This window comes from Oncorhynchus mykiss, chromosome 32, assembly GCF_013265735.2.
Source record: "Oncorhynchus mykiss isolate Arlee chromosome 32, USDA_OmykA_1.1, whole genome shotgun sequence".
NCBI classification, from domain to species: Eukaryota; Metazoa; Chordata; class Actinopteri; order Salmoniformes; family Salmonidae; genus Oncorhynchus; species Oncorhynchus mykiss.
The window spans coordinates 35,730,034-35,744,236 of NC_050572.1; the positions used below are offsets into that span (position 1 = coordinate 35,730,034).

The following is a 14,203-nucleotide window of genomic DNA, read 5'->3' on the forward strand; positions in this document are numbered from 1 at the left end:
AACGACAGAGATTAGCAATCAATGTGCATGGTGCAAACAATTTGAGGGAATATCCTACACGGGCTAAAGCCCCCCGTTTCAATTTACAAAAAAATATGCTTGTCTTTTTCTAAACACTAAAAATATTAAGAAACAGCCTGGAAAATGAGGTTGTGGCTGTGCAGGCTGTGAGGCTCAAGCATTTTGACATGGTTCAATTTACAGAGATAAGATTCTTGACCTTCACACACAGACTTTCCTTTGTGAATGTAGACAACATCAGCATAGATTTGTGCGCTATCCTAATTGACTGAGTAGGCAAGACTGTAACCTGTTTTATTTGATAAGTTACTGCAAAATTGCATGACCAATTTCACACTAACCAACAGACTGGCCTATGGTGTGGTGGATCATGATTTAGAAATATGGGGCTTGAATAGAAGTGTCGAGGGAATAGACAAGAGTTATTGTGTTAAGACTTTGTTTAACCTTGCCTTCTTAGATTTTGGCATTCAATTATACGTTCTGAAGAAATGCGAGGTCGATATCAGTGGCACCGTTTATCGGTTTAATCCACAATTTCACGGTGCTGAGGCGGGATGGGATGTCACCGTTTAGCGGTCCCTTTCGTCTGCAAACCGGGAGAGGGACGTCGAGGGAAACTGGGCACGAGAGACCACTTCATCTCAAGGGGGTGAAAAAGAGCAAGTTAAATGGAAGTGACAATCTCTGAAAAAATTCCTGCTGGCAGCTGCGCGCATTCGACATAGTCAGCTCCCCTATATGGTCGCCGACCGCACGACCCCCGTGTCTGGCACACGCACCTGCCGCTCCCAGAAGCGCTTTCACCAACAGCCACATAATCCATGGGCGTGTCGCGGAGGGGCTTCTCTCAATGTGCTCTTGTGAAACCCCCTTATGCGTGAAAAAGCCCCCTTTCTCTCTCTATTGTCCGACACAGTTTTATGGGACAACATTGGGCATTATGAGGTTTCGGGATTTACATGGGACTCTATAGAAGGGTATAATCCTTTCAAGCAGAGAACGAATACAAGTTTTAACCCGCTGTTTTCATATTTATTAGCTGGTTAAAGCAACCGAGGCAGCTGAACCTTATACCCCAGACCCCACCAACAGGCTCTCAAGACCCCCACATTCAGAAAGTCCCGGCGAACCCCCAGAGGACCCCTCAGACTTGGACAAGCAGGCAGGCAAATGATCAGTGATACAGGTCTTCAGAAGGCCTACTATTCCCACAACCATGATAGCAAATTGAAATATAGGCCTATAGACGCACTGTATAGGCATAGGCTAACTTGGTGTGGTCATATTCAGGGATCATCATTTCATGTCAGCCAACAGGTTTCTTAAATCTCATCAATTAAGATAGGCCTACAATGACCTGCATTAACAAGATGATGACGCATTAGTCAGGATGAATTATGTCTTAATTGAATTAGTCAATTTTATGTCCAAAATAAAACAAAAACAAATACAGGCCTCTATGAATCCATGAGGATATATCTCAATAAACCCTCTGGATTGTGGTTTACTTTATGGAGAATAGTATCATTATTAGGCCTAACCTACATTTCAATAATAACTTTACATTGCGTTGGACCTCGAAACATTTTCAACATCATATTAAAATGACATTAAAAAAATATGTGGATGAATGAATTGTCATGTGACGCAAAGAGCACTTCCCATTTGTTTATATAAGGACATATCTTGCCCATCCCTGACTCTCCTTGGCATTTATAAAGCACTCCATCAACACTTTTGTTAAGGCTCTGTGCACAATTTCTATCCTCACAGCACTGTAAAGGTTGTGATGATATAGCCTACTTGTGCTTTCTGTTGTAACGCTACAGCCCTCCAGTTGTACCGAAGGTAGTTTGAGCATTTGCTAACCATTTCCAATTCAGGCAATTCAGGAAATGGTTTGAAATTCCGTTCATGAATTAAAATGTGCCTGGTATTTCTATGAGGATATTTTCCATTCATTAATTTAATTCTAATTCACTGCTGTGGATACTGATATAAAAAATTAAATGATTCAAAGCCTGGCTGGAAATGAACCAATAAAATAAATACTTTTTTTTATAAAAAAAAAAAAGAACATAACTCACAAAAACCCCACACAATTTCATACTCAAGAAGGCCACATATACTGTCTGAGTGGCTCATGGCAAATATTAGTTCATTTTCAATTTGTTATGTAGATCATTGGTAAAAAGTGAAGAGATACTTAACTACATCTATCTATCTATCCTGCTGTATGTTTGCTCTTTCTCTTTTGGCGACAGGTCTTTCTATCCAGTTCATCATACACAGGCCGCAGGCCGCAGCCCCCCTTGCCCCCCTTGCCCCCCCAATCCCCCACCACCCCCTTTCTGTCAAAGCTGATTGTTTCCACGCCAACAGAGTGCTGGGGGCAAGCACACTGTCACACTACATCAGGCAAAGGGAAGACAGGGAGAGAAAGAAGAGAGGGGAGAGAGAGAGTCTGCTCTATGGACTCATCAGACAACACTGGGTAGTACGGGCCTCTATGTCCAACTCACAAAATACGGGCTGAACTGAAGCTACTTCATTGGATCATGCAGAAGATAGCCCCCTTGTGTTCTTAACACGCAATTGGATTTAAAAAAATGTAAGTGACAAAAGGAGCTATATGATGAAGAGTCGCCCTCTGCTGGACTAAAATATAGTTCTTATTTCACTCCGCTTTATAGGCCAACTGCAGGATACTGTGTCATGGTGGGTTCAGCTTGTTGTCATTGTCGTGTGAAAAAGACATGACCGAGTGATGGGAAAGAAAACACGTCAACAATAGGCAAATCATTGAAAATGACCATCATGCGTTATGGCACCATTACGCATGGGATGGACTAGCCTGACCTGGACTATGATGATCAATTCATGATTTTCAGAAATACAGGGGTTAGGCTAAATGAAGGCAATATCATTGATATAAAATATAGCCTAATTCATGAGAATAGTTGGCGTTTTAGGCAGAACACCACTGCTATCGAAATCCAAGTTATGCCCGAATGCGCGCAAATTTGCCAGATACAATGGCCACAACAGTCTGAAACGTAAATTCCATACATTCAATTGTTGGAGTGTATGTAATGAGTAGGTGGATCGTTATTTCGCGAATATCGCAGGGTCACACATACTTGGAAACACTTGACACCGACTTGGATGACACCAGGCACAGCTGTGTGCACCTCTCTCTCCTCCGCAATAATTTGGGAGAAAAGTTAGCAACGCAGTTTGAGGCGTTATCTTCGCTCGTTTTAAGCAGTTCTGCTCAAGGAGAGAGACGGTGGCGCGTCCCGCAGCTCTCCCGTGCGTGTGCTTCTCCCCGGGCGGGGTGCTCTTTCGCCTGTGCCGCTGTTCGCGCCCAGCAGGACCTCCATCACACATGCCTCGTGTCCCGCCGTGTGGCGAACCTATTATACAGTGTCGCTGAGACGAAGATATGTGTTCAGGGTGAGGTCACAGTGTTTAACGTTAGACACAGCGCAGAATCCCAAATTGAGATACAATGTGCATCCAATAACACTTTTTTTCTCCTTACAGAAACAAAGGAGACATTTGCTTGAATTGGCCCTTTGTGGAGTTGAGGCCAATAGCTAACAAGACATAATAACAACTCAATCCCATCTAATTGTATAGGCTAACTTCACTGCCTGCCTAACTACATCATGGGGATTTTATGTTCTCAATGTTTTGTTTCTCTGCGATTTTTGGAAACGGTATTTGTTCACAGGCAGGACAATGACAGAACAAACGTGTTATCCCAGCCGCTTCCGTTTTTGATGCCCTAAATACACACATCTTAAAATCCAATAAACAACAGATAAATATGTTAATTCTCTCACATGTTCACTGTCATGCCTGCGTCCAGGAGAGGCGATAAGCTTTAGAACATAAGCCTGAGCGCCCGGAGTTCGGAGGTATAACCGAGGATTATCCCAAACTTGCCCCGGGGTTTGGCTCATATTGCGGGACTAGACCGGAGGCTGCTCACCCGGCCGGATAGGACCGCCTGGCCCCGGGGCGCAAACTGACAGATTCCCCGGGGGACCGTAACCTGCAGAACCAGCTCAACTCAGACCGCAGATTAGTTGGCGAAGGCTGGTATCTCTGGAAGCACTCACACAGACACACACAGCACTGCTACACGTTCCCTGCCCGCAGCGACGAGAGACGCAGTAACCATGCCTATAAAGAGTGATGCTTGGTCTTCACAGGGCTATCACACCACCAACAGAACACAGTCATGATGAGGCGATACAAACGAACTTTGTGCTGCTGATAAATATAATATTGTACTGAAAGGTCATGGACCAGTGGCTGCAATGTATATATTTCAACAATGAATACAAAGATTCTTTAACTGTTCTATTAGTGCTTTATGTATAAAATAGAGCACACAGCCATGCACTCTCCATAGACAAACATTAGCAGTAGAATGGTCTTACTGAAGAGCTCAGTGACTTTCAACGTGGCACCGTCATAGGATGCCAACTTTCCAACCTTTCCTCAAATTTCTGCCCTGCTAGAGCTGCCCCAGTCAACTTCAAGTGATGTTATTGTGAATTGGAAATGTGTAGGAGCAACAACGGCTCAGCCGTGAAGTGGTAGGCCACACAAACTCACTGAACGGGATTAACGAATGCTGGAGCACGTAGCCTAAAAATCGTCTGTCCTCGGTTGCAACACACACTACCGAGTTCTAAACTGCCTCTGGAAGCCACACCAGCACAATAACTGTTCGTCAGGAGCTTAATGAAATAGGTTTCCATGGCCGAGCAGCTGCACACAAGCCTAAGATCGACATGTACAATGCCAAGCGTCAGCTGGAGTGGTGTAAAGTGCACCGCCATTGGACTCTGGAGCAGAGGAAATGTGTTCTCTATACTTTTGTGATGTAGTGTATGTTAAATAAACGGCCTATAGCTTAGATTTAGCATGTGTTCAATATAAACTATCTGACATAGCCTACTTGTTCTCATATGCTGCTAATCCACACTTTTCTTTGTATGCTGACCTAACATTGATGTGGGGTTTATACTGTGCGAAGAGTGCAAATAGACTAGTAAAATCCCAACAACATTCTAACCTTATAAATGATCAACTATCGATACACAAATAACTCTAAAACAATTGTATTATGCCACTGGAGAAGAAACATTTCACCTCATATGTTGTACTTTGAATATTTTTTGGCATATCACAGTTATAGAAACAAATAAAATAGCAGTCTACACGTATATAGAACATTTTAAGATACAAGCATTTATTAAACTCTTAAACTCTCATATAATATTTTATATATTTCAATAGATTGGCGGAATTAGGGTGAAAAAAGATATCCTGGCTCTCAAGAAGAAAGGTGACATGGATATGTTTGGAAAGTGACACAGGGTAGCACGCCAATAAATAAAAAACAAACTGCATTATCCACTTATTAAAACACCACAACAGAGTAAAATCTCAGAGGAGGCTTGGAGATTGTCTAGTTCAGGGAAAGTTAAGCCTGGGACAAAATAAGCAAAATTAACCATCGCCAATGGCAACAATGCCTTTGTATTCCCCTTCAAAGATTGTCCTGCCTCTGCTAGTGACCACTTCCTGTTATGGCCTCCACTCTTCCTTCTTGCTCTACGATTGGCTGGCGGTGGCAGTTGCAGTGGTGCCAGCACCCATGCGCAGCAGCTCCTTCCTGTGGTCGAGGATGACGTCAAAGCTGGACTGGAGGCGGTTCTGCTGCTCCTGGACGCGGCCCTGCAGGGTGCGAACCCAGCGGATCAGAGCCAGCCTGCGGTACATGGTGAGCTGGACCTGGTGCTTCTCCATCTCCTGGGCCTTGAAGCGCTCGCGGTCCCTCAGGGTCCACACGGCGTCCTCCAGCTCAGGCAGCTCACCGCAGTCCGTGTCCGAGTCCGACAACGTTCCCCCATCAAGCAGGCTGTTCCCCAGTCTGCCCCACCCCCCCATCCCAGCCCCCTCGCCTCCACTCTCCATATTGAGAGAGGACAGGCTGCCGCTGGACCTGAACTCAAACTCTGAGTCGCTGTTGCCCCATTCCTCTGAATCCTCCACTTCCACCTCCTCCTCTTCCACCACCACTCCCTGTTTCATGCTGCCTCCCCTCAGCTCTTGTTTCTCCTTCTCGTCATTGCTCATCCTCCCCATCTCCTCCTGCATCTTGCCCTCCTCTGCGCCGTCGGGGGCGACTCTTCTGTACCCATTGTCTCCACTCTCAATCTCAGGCAGGGGATCCAGGGGGCTCCAGCAGGGAAGGCGGGAGAGTGGAGACAGGGGCCCCGGACCGTAGTGGTTGGAAGAGGATGAGGGAGGGTGGGGCTGGTCACGATCCAACAAGCCCAGGTTACAAGGACGTACCTGGTTTCGGTTCTCGTCCCCTCCCATCATGATGTCAACGTCTTGACCCAGGAAGTTGAAGTTGCCGTCCTTCTTGACTTGTTTCCTGTTGCCCTCCTGAGACTGGCTGTTGTTGCTGAGTATCCGCAGTGAGGAGGAGCCGCCTCCCTGGCCTTCGTACTGGGGATTCACGGGTCGGTTCTGGTGAAGCATTTTCATTTGCTGAAACTCACTTCTTGACCGAGAATCAATTCTTCTTGACCCTTGACTGAGATTCACTGTTTAGAAAAGGAGAGATAAAAAATATATTTTATTTGTTACATGTTACAAGCCCTTAACCAACAAAGAATAGTTAATCAAATGTAAATAAAATGTAAAAAATGTAATAAAATAACGAGGGGGTACCGGTACCGAGTCAATGTGCGGGGTACGAATTAGTCAAGGTAATTCGTACATGTAGGTAGGGGTAATGTGACTATGCATAGATAATAAACAGCGGGTAGCAGCAGTGTAAAAACAAAGGGTGGGTGGCGGTGGGGAGGGGGGGGGGGTCAGTAAAAATAGTCCGGGTGGCCATTTGATTAATTGTTCAGCAGACTTATGGCTTGGGGGTAGAAGCTGTTAAGGAGCTCTTTGGACCTAGACCTGGCGCTCCGGTACCGCTTGCCGTGTGGTTGCAGAGAGAACATTCTATGACTTGGGTGACTGGAGTCTTTGACAATTTTTGGGGCCTTCCTCTGACACCGCCTAGTATATAGGTCCTGGATGGCAGGAAACTTGGCCCCAGTGATGTACAAACTACCCTCTGCAGCGCCTTACGGTCAGATGCCGAGCAGTTGCCATACCAGGCAGTGATGCAACAGGTCAGGATGCTCTCAATGGTGCGGCTGTAGAACTTTTTGAGGATCTGGGGACCCATGCCAAATCTTTTTATTCTCCTGAGGAAAGGTGTTGTCATGCCCTCTTCCCGACTGTCTTGATATGTTTGGACCATGATAGTTTGTTGATGATGTGGACACAAAGGAACTTGAAACTCTCAATCCTATCCACTAGACCCCCGTCAATGTTAATTGGGGCCTGTTCGGCCCTCCTTTTCCTGTAGTCCACAATCATCTCCTTTGTCTTGTTCACATTGAGGGAGAGGTTGTTGTCCTGTCACCACAATGCCAGTTCTCTGACCTCCTCCCTGTAGGCTGTCTCATCAGTGTCAGTGATCAGGCCTACCACTGTTGTGTCGTCAGCAAACTTAATGATGGTGTTGGAGTCATGCTTGGCAACAGTCATGGGTGAACAGGGAGTACAGGAGGGGACTGAGCACGCACCCCTGAGAGGCCCCAGCGTTGAGGATCAGCGTGGCAGATGTGTGTTGCCTTCCCTTACAACCTGAGCGCTGCCCGTCAGGAAGTCCAGGTTCCAGTTGCAGAGTGAGGTGTTTAGTCCCAGGGTCCTTAGCTTAGTGATGAGCTTTGTGGGCACTATGGTGTTGAATGCTGAGCTGTAGTCAATGAATAGCATTCTCATATAGGTGTTCCTTTAATCCAGGTGTGAAAGGGCCGTGTGGCGTGCGATTAAGATTGCGTCATGTCTAGGGTTTCCAGGATGATGGTATTGACGTGAGTCATAACCAGCCTTTCGAAGCACTTTATAACTACAGACGTGAGTGCTACAGGGCGATAGTCATTTAGGCAGGTTAACTTCAGTTTCTTGGGCACAGGGACTATGGTGGTCTGCTTGAAACATGTAGGTATTACAGACTCGGTCAGGGAGTTGTTTCAAGGCTAATCCCTGAGTTAGCCTACATTTTTAGATAAATCTGCATGCTATAATTTGATAACTCCCGCCTCGTTTCCTGATTCAGTCCTGTATGCTGCTGAATAACTCACAATATGTTTTAGATTTGCCTAATACTAGTTAATCTTCTAGCCATCACTCCTATTCCTTATTTTTCTAATATGGTAAAAAGGAGCTGCTCAGTGCGTCCAATTGCACTCCACTTATATTACCATCAAATATTTACATGTCTCCTCTGAATGGAAATTTCTCTAATCCTGACTTCGGGGTCCTGTCACTCATTCTCCGCTCTGTCCCATGATGCGCAGGCACGTTGTGCTGAAGGACAGCAACTAACGTTCCGCTGAAGGACAGCAACTAACGTTTCAGGGTCGTGCGCACCTATGTAAATATTGACGCTCGATTAGTGAGCATTAAGTTATCAAGTAAAATCGACATTTAGGTGATGGGATATATGTTCATCTATGTTTTCTATTCGTTTGTGGTTCCTGCAATAGCCCAACAATAAAACGCATTTCCATCCTTTTTTAGCTTATGTTAAACTACACAGCATAAACGCTGTCAACTACGGGATGCACCATTAGTCTAATGCGTTTGTTTGTTCTCAATACACCACCTGCTTTGAAGCTACACAGCATAATGCTTGAACATTCATTTTTATTAATTCGTTCTGAAATAGATTTGAAATGTTATGAACGAACGACGATGCTCGATGAAAGCATCTATTATAGACTATTATAGGCTATAGATCTCACGACAATATAGCGTCGAGGTGTAATATTATCCTACATAGACCACATAATATGGTTTGAGAAAAACATGTGGTAAAAAACGCGGTTTTATGAAGTTAATATAAAGATGAATGAATCTCCACTGTGCGTTACGTAATAGCATAGCCCTATAGCAGCAGCACTATCAGCTCACCCCATATCCGAGTTCTCCTCTCTCGGCCGTAGCGATAACCTCTATCCCACTCATACAAAACAACCTTACCATTCCTTATTTCATTCACCGGTTACATAATAATTCTGATTGACAAATGTGTGAATTGATTCATAGGAGGGCCTTGTCTTACCGTTTGGTAGACAAGTGCTTCGTAGAGGAACTAGATTCGGCGCCCTCCGTATTTCACCATCGGTCCACCCTCCTATGTAACGTTAATGCTTATCAGTGACTAACCTCCGCTCTATCCAGAATCTCTATCCATCCCATCCACTCTCTCTAGCGCTCTGATAGAATGGACTGCTAGCCTACCCAATGACTCACTTCTTAAACTGGGCAGGGAAGGTAGAAGGGAAACTTCAGAAAGATGTGAGCAGAAAGAGTGCTGCAGAAATGACATTGGAATGTCTCATCTTACCCTTGTTTTTTAAAGGGTTTATCCTTGTTTTTTAAAGGGAAGGTACGACCAGAAAAGTATATGCCACAAACGAACAATTGTTTATAGGCTACTCAAATGTTACTTACAATAAATGCTCACACTGTTGTCTGTCTCACTTGACTGCTATTTGTTGCATTGTGTCGCTTTAAACTGACGACTGTGTATATGTCGGTATTAGATCATAGAGAACGCCTGTGTTGAGTGTGAGTGTGTTTTCGGGTGGGAGGTATGGTACATCAGACAGACTTTGCAAGTATACTCCCTCCCCATTCCCTGACATGCAGTCGCTGGCGGCAGAAGAGCGAAAGTCCCCCTCGCCCCCCCCTTCACCCCATCTCCCCCTCAAACCTTTTCCACTTCAACAACATCCCCATTCAAGTGTAGCACCTCCAGGCTGTCCCCCTCCTCCCCATCGTTCAATAGTAGCCTAAGCACATGAAAAATACATCAAACACATCGGCCGCCCGCGGCCTCGTCACATGCAAAATCATCTCTATCTTCCAAAACTGAACACAGAACCGTGGAGCAGGACACCGATATAGAGAAACAGATAGCTACAAGGCCGGAAAATAGAAACATTGCGAGGCATACAAAAAGAAACAATGAGAGCGCGTGCTGCGGTGTATGTGAACCAAATGTTCAGACGCATGGTCATCCGCGAGGTCCCTTGGGGCGGTAAATAAATATTGTGCTTCGGTTACAGAGCAACCGAGGAAACTCATAACCACCCATCTCACACGCCAGCATTTAATAAAAAGAGCATGACTTACCTAGCGAATAAGACCTTGTTAGATTTTTACACAGCCCCAAGTAATGACCCACTTCCCTCAGTTCAGCTTCATCTTCAGCAACACCAGTCCTTACTGTGACAGTGGCCGAGGGGAGCGACCAATGGCTATACTGTCAGCTCACAACACCACAATGCATAACGGCAGATACTGTACAGAGAACTAGAGTTGAGAGGACCTCCAGCTTTCTCTTCTCTAACAGAGATAGTCAAAATCGACCAAGACACGCCACATAAAACGAACCCCCTTACATTTAGTTAGATGTTCCACCCCTTGGAATGCATCACGAAGAGTGAAAGAGTGCATATTTCTGGTCAATTATTCTAGCCTCTTCTTGGTTGGAAGTAAAATAAAACGGCTTTGTCCTCTAGATATTGTGGTCGGTCAGGCCCGATTAATATAATTCACATAACCTTCCCCGTCTTTCAAATGTTATGATTGAATAAACAAAACCAGGATTAAGTCTCAGCCTAAAGCTAAGAGGGTATACATGGGGTTCACTCCAGCCCCTGTGCCTGCTCCTAATGGTGTGTAATGAGCTTTCCTGCAGCCCCTAACCCCGAGACCTGCTGCTAAATCACCATGGACTAATGAGATGGAGAGATAAAAGCGGTCATTAAAAGTACTCCTAATGGGGCCTTATTATTAGCCACTTATCATAATCATTAGGTTATAAACTGCAATTATCTTAACTCTGGACCAAGAGTGGTCCTCTCTGAGCCTAGAGAGGTCAACAGAGGATGGGTGTAACTTCTAAGGGACTGAGATCTATAGGTAACAGTCTTGATTCAGTCAGGTTGAGGTCAGTCAACTGATATTATATTCTATTCTGAAGCTAAGGTAAGACTGATCAAAATGAAGGTGCAGAGAGCGAGAGGGAGAGAGAGACAGTGACATTTAGGGACACATTTAAGTATGTTATAAGTATGTTACTTACATTTTCACACAATTATATTGACATCAATGCAAAATCTGCACAAAAACTTAGTGCTGAGTGGACATTTTCCCAACTAGGATTCAGTCCTTCAAAGTCAGATATTTGATTTGGATCTCTTTTAGTCCCCATTTGGACTAATCTTCCAAGAGTCCTTAAACATTAAAATACAATTTATAATACAAACACATTTTCACATATAACACACTACTACAAACATACATAATATACTAGCATAATGACCCAATAAATACTCAATCTAAAAAATATTGATTCTTCATCTACTATAGTCCCACAACATTTCTAGGTATTATATTTAAATTGTTTTAAAAATAATCTTTACATTTATATATTGAAAGGTTTCTAGTTTGCTCAGTTAATTTTTCCATTTCTTTATTGCTCTAAATTGAAATGTTCTTTTGCCTATTTCTCTTTTCTGTCTGGATAACCCATAGATGTTGGACAATCTATTCCTAGTATTTACGGAATGTCTGTCTCTTACCAACTGAATACCGTTGTGAAGAGAACTTGGCCGTTTTAAATTATGTATATTATGAAATAAAATAAGCATGTTTTTTTTCCAATTATCTTGTCGATTGATGACCAACCAAGAACACTGCGCATGACTGCAACAGAAGAACCATATCTCCACCTTAAAACAATCCTTGCTGCTTTATTCTGTGCATTCTGCAGCCTCCTAACTTCACTTGATGATGTATTTCCCCAGACCACCGAACAGTAGTTCACCTGACTCTCAATTAATGCTTGTGTTATTTGCTGAATAATTTTTCCCGGTAAATATTTAGCTATCCTTCTGATTATGCATGCTGTTTTAATATTTTTTTTGTACATAGATTAGTTATTTGAGATGACCATGATAACCAGTTGTCTAGCTGCACTCACAATAGTTTGGTTTCTGCCACTTCTTCAATTTGTACTCCTCCCATACTTAATTGTATCCCATGCTGTTTTGGCCTTTTCCTAGTTGAACAGACCAACATAACTTTGGTTTTCTTGGTGTTTAAAACAAGTTTGTTTTGGCAAACCCACTTCCTGATATTCTCCAAATCTCCTTGTAAAGCCTGCTGTACCTGTTGAACCGATTGTCTTGCTGCATAAATTGTAGTATCATCTGCAAATATAGTAGCTTGAGTTTCAACTAAGGCATAGTGAAGGTCGTTGGTATATATTAAATAAAGAAGTGGCCCAAGGCAGCTGCCCTGTGGTATTCCACAGTTTAACACTTGAGGGGAAGAAAATTAACCATTGATATAGGTGGACTGTTTCCTGTCACCCAATTCAATGCTACCTCCTTAAAAACATAATGCATTCATTTTGTCAAAATTATTTAATGATCCCTAAATCAAATGCTGCACTGAAATCTAAAAATAGTACACCTACAAATTTGCCATTATCCATAGCATTGAGCCACTGGTCAGTAATGTCAACCAATGCAGTGGTAGTGGAATGGTTTTTGTGATAAGCATGCTGATTGGCTGTAATCAGATCATTCTTTTCCATGCACTCCCACATTTGTCTACTCACAATACCCTCCAATATCTTACTGAGTGTAGGAAGTAGACTAATTGGACGACTATTGGCAGGGGTAATGGGTTCTTTGCTGTCTTTCGGAATAGGTCACAGTTTCGCATGCTTCCAAACATTTGCAAACATCCCCTTTTCCAGTGACCAATTAAATATGTATCTCAGAGGAACTGCAATCTGGGGAGCAGCACAGCAAAGCAAAACATTGTCCATAAGACTATAACCTGTAGATTTACCATCAGGTAATTACTTCAATAGGTTTAACACCTCCACTGACACAGTTTGCAGACTAAAAGAGCAGATCTTGTTGCTCATAATATGATCATCAATCCATTGGACAATAGCTTGTTTGGAAGAATGTTGGTCTACATTGTTACTCAGTAATTTAATTTTCTGTATAAAAAAATCTGCAAAATGATTGGCAATATCAACTGGTTTTGTTATTATTCTCCCGTCAACCTCCACACTAGATGGGCATGATGAGATAGATGTACCAAGTAAGCCCTTAACTGTATTCCATACCTTTTTAGAATCATTTTTACAATCAATAAAATAATCGTTGTAAATTCACTTTTTTTTCTTTCGATTCAATTTAATTGCATAGTTACGTGATGTTCTATAGTTCTGTTCATCAATTTCTAATTTTGACTTGGCTGCTATGACTTGTGCCATATTTCTTATAGTGCCTTCACTTTTGCCATATTAGATATAGTGCCTTCAGAATGTGTTCACACCCCTTGACTTTTTCCAGATTTTGTTGTGTTACAGCCTGAATTCAAAATGGATTAAATTGAGTGATTATTTTGTCACTGGCCTAAACACAATACCCCATAGTATTCTACTGTCAACACTGCTCCACATAGTTCAAGGCGGGGTATGGCAGACTCAGATTGAAGGGTTAACTTGGCTTTTTGCAAAACAAAGCCCACTCCACTTGGTTCATCTTCATCAGTGGCTCCGATGTATGTCGATGCACCAATGGCTTTGTTGGAAGCATCTGAAAACCCACATACACTCAGCAAAAAAAGAAACATCCCGCTTTCAGGACCCTGTCTTTCAAAAAATAAAGGTAAAATAAAAAGACAAATCGTAAAAATTCAAATAACTTCACAGATCTCCATTGTAAAGGGTTTAAACACTGTTTCCCATGCTTGTTCAATGAACCATAAACAATTAATGAACATGCCCCTGTGGAACGGTCGTTAAAACATTAACAGTTTACAGACGGTAGGCAATTAAGGTCACAGTTATGAAAACTTAGGACCCTAAAGAGGCCTTTCTACTGACTCTGAAAAACACAAAAAGAAAGGTGCCCAGGGTCCCTGTTCATCTGTGTGAACATGCCTTAGGCATGTTGCAAGGAGGCATGAAGACTGCAGATGT

General features: G+C 43.2%; 1 protein-coding gene across 3 annotated transcripts; it reads right to left on the reverse strand.

The window, feature by feature from the left end:
* Positions 1–5,269: 5,269 nt before the first annotated feature.
* LOC110489305 lies at positions 5,270–10,906 on the reverse strand. Of its 3 annotated transcripts, none has more exons than XM_036971649.1 (2): positions 10,593–10,906; positions 5,270–6,659 (listed from the first exon to the last, which is right to left on the reverse strand). In XM_036971649.1, the coding sequence occupies exons 1-2, from the start codon at positions 10,645–10,647 to the stop codon at positions 5,659–5,661; spliced, it is 1,056 nt and encodes a 351-aa protein (XP_036827544.1). In that variant the 5' UTR covers positions 10,648–10,906; the 3' UTR covers positions 5,270–5,658. The 3 variants fall into 3 exon arrangements, with proteins under 3 accessions (XP_036827544.1, XP_021417692.1, XP_021417691.1); XM_021562017.2 differs by lacking the exon at positions 10,593–10,906 and adding an exon at positions 10,324–10,581; XM_021562016.2 differs by lacking the exon at positions 10,593–10,906 and adding an exon at positions 9,248–9,790.
* Positions 10,907–14,203: the final 3,297 nt, after the last annotated feature.